The sequence below is a fragment of the Carya illinoinensis genome, chromosome 11, assembly GCF_018687715.1.
Source record: "Carya illinoinensis cultivar Pawnee chromosome 11, C.illinoinensisPawnee_v1, whole genome shotgun sequence".
Lineage (NCBI taxonomy): Eukaryota > Viridiplantae > Streptophyta > Magnoliopsida > Fagales > Juglandaceae > Carya > Carya illinoinensis.
The window spans coordinates 23,444,658-23,454,330 of record NC_056762.1 but is presented as its reverse complement, the minus strand read 5'-3'; the positions used below and the strand labels follow the sequence as shown (position 1 = coordinate 23,454,330).

Genomic DNA, 9,673 nt, shown 5'->3' with positions numbered 1-9,673 from the left:
TTAGAATGAAAATCAGACCATAGTGACATTAAACCAATATAATTCATTCTCCATTTTTTAACTGAACTACATTCCTCACCCCACACATCTACTGAAGTAGGACAATCCCAAAGCACATGTAATGTTGTTTCTTCTTCTCTGTTGCAGACAGGGCATGTAGAGTTATCAACTATCATTTTCTTGAAGAGATTGCTCCTTGTGGGTAATATTCCATTTAGAACTTTCCATAGAAACTGCTTTACCTTACCTGAGTTTGTTAATCTCCATATTTTCCTCCATAACCTCTCATTTTGATCACCATTTGATGTTTCTCCTGTCTTATGTTTCTTTTTCTTCAGATCTGTAAAATATGCACTCTTTATTGAAAATATCCCTTTATCCGATAGCTCCCATATTACTTTATCATCCATCCCTTTTATACTAATAGGTATACTACAAATACATTGGGCTTCCTCTTGTCTAAAAATGGCTTGCACCAACTCTTTTTTCCAATTCTTACTTTCTCCTTCAATTATCTCATCTACTATTGCATTAGAGTCCAGTACCTTGATAGGTGATTGGATTTAAAATGTGGAAGGTATGGGCACCCATTTGTCTTTCCAAACTCTGATGCTCTTTCCATTACCAGCTCTCCATACAAACCCAGCCTTAATCAAATCCATCACTGACATCAAACTCCTCCAAATTTGAGATGGGCAGTAGCTTACTTGTGCCTCCACAAAGTTGCATGATTTGAAGTACTTTTCCTTGAATATTTGAGCCATCAATGATGAGGGTTCCTGCAAACTTCTCCACCCTTGTTTGGCTAATAGAGCTCTATTGAAACAATTGAGATCACGGAATCCTAGGCCCCCCATGCCCTTCGCTGATCCAAGTTTGTTCCAGCTTTTCCAATGAATACCCCTACCTTCCTTTTTGTGGTTCCACCAAAATTTTTCAATCATAGTTTCAATTTCTTTGAGAAGCATCTTTGGCAATTTAAATACACTCATTGTGTAAGCTGGTATGGCTTGCAGTACACTTTTGATCATGATTTCCTTCCTTCCAGAAGATAGAAAGGAGGTCTTCCAACTATTTATCCTTTTCCAAATCTTTTCTTTTAGGCCTCTGAACGTGTTATACTTGGATTTTCCTACCCTGGTAGGCAAACCCAAATATTTGTTGTAGCTATCGCATATTACACCTTCAACATGTTGGGAAATGCATTCTTTTGCAGCAGCATTAGTGTTTGAGCTAAATAGGATGGAGGTTTTCTGCCTGTTCAAGGTCTGTCCAGAAGCTTCTTCATAGACTTTTAAGAAACGGACAATGATGGTCCATTCCTCTAACTTTGACCTGCAAAACATCACACAGTCGTTAGCAAACAAAAGGTGGTTAATTCTTTTGCCTCCCCTTGTAGCAACTACGCCTTTAATGAGGCCTCTTGCTTCAGCTTGCTTCAGAAGGGTGCTCAATCCTTCTGCACAAAGAAGGAAAAAGGTAAGGGGAAAGAGGGTCCCCTTGCCTTAATCGTCTTGTTGGCCAAATGATGTCTCTTGGGATCCCATTCACAACTACTGAGTAAGAAATAGATTTAACACAAGCCATGATTAGTTTCCTCCATTTGTCACTGAATCCTAGCTTAGTTGATGTGAACCCCAATCGACTTGCTTTGAGACCCAACAATAATATTGGAAAACCAAACCCAAGAAAGCCAATATCAAGTCTATTGGATGGAGGAATCTAGACCCGATGAGCAATCATTTCAAGAACCTAGATTATATGAAAATCTAGACCCGTTGAAAAATCCGTCTCAAGAACCCAGATTACAAAGGAGTAACGTCACAAAGGTTGTTATTTACCTTTGATAAGTTCAAAGGTTCAATCAAGAACAAGAGAAGATAAACTTAACTCATAATGAATAAAATTCATCAATTTCAATAATGTATTTCTTCTCAAATGAGGCTATAAGTGGTTTAAATAAACAATTCCCAAAACCCTAAGTGAACAGTGCCGCACTACAGTAACTTATAAAACCCTAGGTCAAATAATATAATACTTTCCAAATAAACCTCTGGCCAAAATACAAAGCCTTCCCAAAAACCCTAGTTCATAAGAAATAAGACATGTGTGCGTTGGACATCCCCAAATCCCAATTATTCTAGATTAATTTCTATGACTAATAAAATATGTCCCTTTAATGAAATAAATAAGTCAATGGCCTTCAATAACAATAGGCTTAAGTCGTGTCGTCCATAGCTTAGATCAAGTGGATCAAAACTGGTTCTCCTTCTTTTAAGCCCATCATGAGTGTTGGGCACTTGCTAGCTTCATCCCAATTGGATTGCACCAATTCTTGCATTGCTTCCTTGTTCTTCGTGGCTCTTAATCTTGTAATTGATCCTTAAGACTTGGTTCACCTTGGGGCCTATCATTCCCTCTCTCTTCAAAAGGATTTGACCTCGAATCTCCACCTGGATCAAAGGAAAAAAGATCAGTGACATTGAAAATAGCAAACACATGATACTTACCTGGAAGATCCACTAGATATGAAGTATCATGAATTTTGTCAAGAATTTGGAAATGTCCATCCAACCTACTTCTGTCATCAACCGGTAAAGGCATTAAATCAAAAGGAGTAAATGGATTAAAACCAAAAACAACTTTAAAAGATGAATGAGAAATAGTAGTATGTATGGTCTTATTACATGCAAACTCTAATAATGACAAATGATACTCTCGCAAACGTTCATGTAACAATTCAATGAATGGAAAATGATACTCCCATAAAAGTTCATGAAACACATCTAAAGTCTTCCTTACACCAAAAAGACCATTCCAATTATATGCGACCTCAATGAATGGAAAATAATATTCCCATAAGCGTTCATACAACACGTCAATGAATAGCAATTGATACTGCCACAAGCGTTCATGCAACACGTCAATAAATGGCAATTGATACGCCCAAAAGTGCTCATGTAACAAGTCTAAAATCTTCAGCACACTCAAGTTACCCAACAAACTACCTCCATGTCTATTGCACACAAGCAACTCACACATAAAACTACTAGGCACACAAAGTCTTTTCTCTCTAAACAAGTACGAATCTAGTCTATTTAAATAAGCAAACGATGCTTTCTCACGTACTCTATACACACTAGCCAAGCCATCATCATTAATATACAATTTCTTATCATATTCGAGTCTCAATAATTTTGTATCTAAAATGATGACGAGGACATACCTTCTTGACATTGCAACAACCGTAAATTTTCCTTACCATGTGTATTTGATGACATGAGGAAAAGTCTCATTACATTCGTCCCACTTGGCATGTATTCTATTAAAATTACCTTGTCCTTGCAAGTGAATCAAGGACTTATGTTTTGTATGTAGGACAAATTCTTTTAGCCAAAGGTAATGTTGCCAATTCTCCAATGCTGTCACACAATCAATTTGATACTTTATTCCTCTAATAAGTGACAATCCACTAAAAACATCCCTAGGCAACATGACCTCATATCCTTACAACAAAGAAATAACAACACTAAGCAAAGATTCATTAAGTTCGATAGTATTAAAACTTGCATTGACATAAAAACTCACTTTTTTCTTCTTATTTTCTGCACTATCTCTTCTCTTTTCTTTTCACTCACTCTTTTTTCTTCAGTCTCTTTACTCTTTTCACTCTCTTTTTTCTTTTCACTCTTTATTTTCTTTTCACTTTTTGTTTTTTCTTCACTCTCTTTGTCCTTTTCATTCTCTCATTCTCTTGAGGTTTTGGCCTCACTATTTCTTTTTTTCTCAATCTAACTTTTACTCTTCTTCTTTTTTTTCTCAATCTCACTTTCTCTCTTTCTTTTTTGATCAACCTCACTTTCACTCTTTCTTTTTTGATCAATCTTACTTTTCAACTTCAGTTGGTCCTCATGGACCTGTTTTACGGTTAAAGGAGCAAGTTTGATTGTTTTGCCATCTTTTATAAAGCTATATCTGTTCTTGACCCCAATCACCCTCCTATCATACTACCATGGCCTCCCCAACAAAATATGGCCATCATGCATAGGCACTACAACACAAAACACCTCATCTTGTACTTCCTAATTGGAAAAGACACTAACACTTGCTTATTTACCCTAACCTCCGCACAATCATTCAACCACTTCAACTTGTATGGTCTAGGGTGCTTCAAGGTAGGTAAATTCAATTTCTCAACTAAATTAGTGCTAACAACATTAGTACAACTTCTCCCATCAATGATCATACTATATACCTTATTGTTGATGTGGCATCTAGTATGAAAAATGTTCTCTCTTTGCTGCTCTATATCATCCATCTTAAATTCTGTATTGGAAGCACGCCTAACAATAAGAAGCTCGTCATACTCTTCATTCTTATCGTACCTATTCTCAATACTAGGCTCATGTCTCCTCCTATCTCTCCCACTTTGCAAATTTCTAATCAATGCACCTTGTTGTTCCAACTTATTCCTAACTTCCCCCAATTTCAAATATAACCTTTCAAACTTTTGTTGCATGGACTGTAACACAAAGAATGAGTTATCTACCATTCCCTTTGGTGATGAGTCATTTTTATGAGACATAATAGCTTTGCACAAAAAAGAATGTTAGAGGAAAAAAGACCTCACACGCTCCCTTACGTGTTTACACTCGAATAATGGCACTCCACTTGTGTTTCACTCTTAATTGACTTTTTCCTGATAATGATCTCACACTCTCTTGCCTTTTACCTCAAGAGTTTTTCCACTCAAGTTTTTGAAGAACTAATTGAACTAAATCAAGACAATACAACCTTATTTTTTTCCAATTAGTAATTAGGTCCAAGAAACAAAGAACAAAAGAAAACATGGAAAGAATAAAATGACCCGAGACTCAAAGAATTTATACGATGGAAAGAGTAATTACAAAACAAGATACCAACTAGAAAGATGTATTCAACCCCTTTAAAGATAAGGCTCAATCAATAAAATCAAAATTCTGATTTTTTTTTTTTATTTCTTTTTCTTTTCTTTTCTTTTTTCCTTTCTTTTCTTTACCTTTCCTTTCCTTTCTTTTCTTTTTTTTCTTTTCTCTTCTTTTCTTAACAATTCAACCACAAACAGAAATATTCAATTGTGATAATCAAACAATTGAATTCAAACACATATAATTTGACAAGGAAATAGAAGGGAATCAATCAAATCCTAGAAATTTCAAAGCCTAGATGTTGCAAATTTTGGCAGCCCTAGGAAAAATGAATTTTTGTGCTTTTTTTTTTTTGGCAATCCTAGAACAATGAAGCCCTAGAATTAACGATACAATAAATAAAAGATAGAATCAGACCTGATTGGAAAACCTTGCTCTGAATACCAAATGATGTGAACTCTAATTGACTCGCTTTGAAACCCAACAACAATATTGGAAAACCAAACCCAAGAAAGCCAATATCAAGTCTATTGGATGGAGGAATCTAGACCTGATGAGAAATCATTTCAAGAACCTAGATTATATGAAAATCTAGACCCGTTGAAGAACCCGTCTCAAGAACCCAGATTATAAAGGAGGAACGCCACAAAGATTATGATTTACCTTTGATAAGTTCAAACGTTCAATCAAGAATAAGAGGAGATAACCTCAACTCACAATGAATAAAATTCATCAATTTCAATGATGACTTTCTTCTCAAATGAGGCTATAAGTGGTTTAAATAAATAAGTCCCAAAACCCTAAGTGAATAGTGTCGCGGGTGCTATAGCATGAACAGTGACTTATAAAACCCTAGGTCAAATAATATAATAATTTCCAAATTAGCCCTTGGCCAAAATACAAGGCCTTCCCAAAAGCCCTAATTCATAAGAAATAAGACATTTGTGTGGGTTAGACATCCCCAAAGCCCAATTATTCTAGATTAATTTCTATGACTAATAAAATATGTCATTTTAATAAAATAAATAAGTCAATAGCCTTCAATAACAATAGGCTCAAGTCATGCCTTCCATAGCTTGGATCAAGTGGATCAAAACTGGTTCTCCTTCTTTCAAGCCTATCATGAGTGTTGGGCACTTGCTAACTTCATCCCAATTGGATTGCACCAATTCTTACATTGTTTTCTTGATCTTCGTGACTCTTAATCTTGTAATTGATCCTGAAGACTTGGTTCACCTTGGGGTCCATCATTAGTCAGCATTGTTTGCAGAAATTCTCATTCTACTCTATCATATGCTTTAGACATATCTAGCTTGATGGCCATGCTGCCTTCTCTTCCCTTTTGCCTAGATTGCATAGTATGAAGGAGCTCATAAGCAACCATGATGTTGTCTGTGATTAGTCTGCCATGTAAGATTGCACTTTGATTCCAAGATATGATATCTTGCAACACTGATTTCAACCTATTTGCCAAAACCTTCGAAATTAGTTTATACCAAACATTGCAAAGACTGATTGGCCTGTAATCATTAATTGATCTGGGGGAATTTATCTAATTAGAGCAATGAGTGTATGATTCAGCCCTATTGGCATCTCACCAGTTCTGAAAAAGTCTAGAGCCGCTTGAACCATATCAGAACCAACTATATCCCAATGGTCTTGGTAAAAGCCAGCGCTGAATCCATCTAGCCCTAGGGATTTAAAGGGTGACATTTGTTTAAGAGCAACTACAACCTCTTCTGAAGTAAATTCTTTATCCAATTGTTCTCTCTTACCCCGAGAAATCCTATGCTCTACACCATTCAAACATTGTTGTATAGTCCTTTCAGTTGGATTAGAGGATTGGTAAACCTGATTGAAATGAAGCCTGAACCCTGTTGCCACCTCTTCCTTTGAGCACAACACTCTTCCTTCTCCATCCACAATCTGTTTTATTGAGTTCTTTTTTCTCCTTTGGTTGACACAAGCGTGATAGAACTTAGTATTTCTATCCCCTTGTATCAACCAATGGACTTTGGCCCTTTGTTTCATCTAGCATCTTCCTGGTCTAGTAAGAAGCCAACCTCATTTTGTAGTCTTTTGAGGTCACTCGTATTATCCTCCCTCTCTTCCTCTTGCAACTGTTTGATTTCATCTATTTTCTATTTTATGGCTGCTAATCTATTTGTTCTTAGGTCCCTGCTCCATTTTTGGAGTCTCTTGCTACACATCTCTAGTTTGCTTTGCAACCTGCTGGTTTGCCTTAGTTGGTAAACTTCTTTTTGCCACACTTCTGCTACTATTTCTTTGCAGCATTCCTCCTTTGTCCAGTTCATCTCATACTTGAAATAGTAATGAAATTGTGTCCCTTCCCCCCTTCCTCTTATGCCCTCAAGTAGAATAGGCCTATGATCTGAACATAAGGGCATCATGGTACTGACTTTAGCATTCGGGAAGATCTCCATCCATCTTTTGCTTGCCAAACCTCTATCTAGTCTCTCCTTAGTAAAGGTTTCGTCCTCATGTCTGTTACACCATGTATATTTGGCCCGCTTCCATCCTAGAGCAAATAATTTACTATTTTCAACCACCTCTCTAAACAACCTCATCTAGTTTTCTGATCTAACCCTTCCACCTACCTTTTCATCATGGGACAGAATCTCATTAAAGTCTTCTATTATTCCCCACCCCATATCATTAGGATTGAAGGACTACAATAGATGCCATGCTTCCCTCCTCTTGTTTGTTTCGGGGTGTCCATAGAAACATGTTAGTAGCCAACTTAAATTGTCATCTTCATTCTTCATTAGCACGTTAATGTGTCTTTGAGAATAATTAACTAATTCCAGTTGGACTTCCTGCTTCCACATGAGCATCAACCCACCACTCCTCCCTACTGCATCTATTGCTACACAACACTTGTACATGGCCTTCCTAGCTAAATTGGTGGCTCTTGCTTGTGACAGTTTGGTTTCCATCAAGAAAACCAAATCGGGAGCTTTTACCTTTATTTGGAAACAAAGGCTATGAACTGTTCAGGGGTTCCCAAGCCCCCGACAGTTCCAACTAAGTATTTTCATGACAATCGGTGGGGCTAGTCAGCAGTCTCCACCGATTATGTTGTGATAATCACATTGCTTTTGTAACCAAAATTCTTACCTCTTTTCTTATTTACTGGAGTAGTATGGTCCTCTTCATTAATCTCAGCTGGTCTTTTAATCCCAGGTCGACGACCTCCCTCCATTGGAGTTGTTCCTTGGCCTTTTGCATGTCGTTTCCATCTACGGCTACCTTGGTTAGATTTCCCTACTCCCTCTATTTGATCACTTGCTATCAGCTGTCTTTTGAACATATCCATTTCCCATGGAGGCTTTCCCCTTCATCTTGTATCCTTTCTTTTGTCTGGTTGTTGGGCCCATTTTTGTCGTTGGGCTTTTCCAAAGCCTCATCTATCAAACCTGTTGCAATCAAGCCCATCAGTTTTTCATTTGTTTCCTGCTCTGCATGGACATCATCCTTGTGCAAGTTTCCTCCACTGTGTAGGCTCTTACCTATAATCTGAGGCACCCCATACCATGTCCCATCAGTCTCGTCCTCTGCAGCAATCTTCCCTCCATCTCCTGCAAAATTCCCTTGCCAAGTATCCACTTTCACCATCCCGGGTTCTCACTACCGTCGTATCTTTCTCTGACTTGATCTTAAACTAGATCCTTTGTTTGTCTCCAGCTTGCAGTACTTCCTATAGACCCCTCTGCTTCACTATATCCAGCTTCCTTTGTAGGGTCCTACTGTCCATCCTCACATCTGTTTGAGTTGCCATTTTAGGGAATGAAGACTGGACGCCATCGATAACTGTCCTCTGCCCGTAACCATGAACCAAACTGGGAGATGGAAACTTGGTTACCTCCCATCTCGTTCATGGGGCCTTTTTCACCGTGTAAGATCCACCCATAGCTAAAGCAAATCTTTGGGAGCTTCTCGTATTTAAAACTGAGCCATACCTTTTTTCCATTCGCCATTATAGTTCTACCTCTAGCTATGAGCTTCTATAACTTCATTTCCACCTTCACCCTCAGAAATTTGCCCCATCCTATCCCGTCCTCGTCTACATCTACGTCTAGCACATTCCTTACCGAGGCTCCGATGCGGTTTCCCCAGTCTTCCGTCATAAATTCTAATGGTAGATTATGGATTTGTAGCCAAAACGTTTCTTTATTAGCATGCATTTTCCCAAGTTGTAAATCCCCATCATAAGGCAGTATCATAAATAATATGTTGGCAAAGAGCGATGATTTACCATCCAAAATCCTCTATCTATCAGCGTGATTGGTGAATGTGATAACAAAGACATTTTTGTCAACCTCTTGGAACACAGCTCGTTCGCTTATTCTCCATATCTTCACCATTACGTTAGCTATAACTTCCTTTCCAACCGCTCGGTCTGAATAGATCTTTCCAATAAGACTTCTCTCTCCCTTATGATGTATTTCTTCTTTACTTCCTTGAGGGAACTCAATAACCTCTTCTTCTTCCTCCATAAGCCTTAGATTGCTCCACCAATCTCCGATTTCTTCCATCTAGCTTCACTTTGAACTCTCCTTAACGAGGACTTGAACTCTCCTTAGAGAGAGACTTTTAATACAAGGAAATTATAATAATATTTATATAGTAGACTATAAAACATATAATTATATAGTATATGGTATATAGTATTATAACATAAGTATTATATATTTAGTATTATATAAGTATATATATGGTATAAGTATATATGTATACTTATATAT

At 37.4% G+C, this 9,673-nt stretch overlaps 1 protein-coding gene across 1 annotated transcript; it reads right to left on the bottom strand.

Annotated features, from left to right (window-relative positions):
* Positions 1-563: 563 nt before the first annotated feature.
* LOC122282309 lies at positions 564-8,130 on the bottom strand. The gene is made up of 4 exons (XM_043094266.1): positions 8,046-8,130; positions 3,336-3,506; positions 2,400-2,453; positions 564-1,459 (listed from the first exon to the last, which is right to left on the bottom strand). The coding sequence occupies exons 1-4, from the start codon at positions 8,128-8,130 to the stop codon at positions 564-566; spliced, it is 1,206 nt and encodes a 401-aa protein (XP_042950200.1).
* Positions 8,131-9,673: the final 1,543 nt, after the last annotated feature.

Coding starts and splice junctions, on each gene's coding strand:
- LOC122282309 (XM_043094266.1), bottom strand. CDS start 8,130: ATGGAGGGAGGTCGTCGACCTGGGATTAAAAGACCAGCTGAGATTAAT. Junction 3,507..8,045: donor TCCAGTAAATAAGAAAAGAG/GTAAGAATTTTG, acceptor CTTTGTTGTAAG/GATATGAGGTCATGTTGCCT. Junction 1,460..2,399: donor AGGGAATGATAGGCCCCAAG/GTGAACCAAGTC, acceptor TTCTTTGTGCAG/AAGGATTGAGCACCCTTCTG.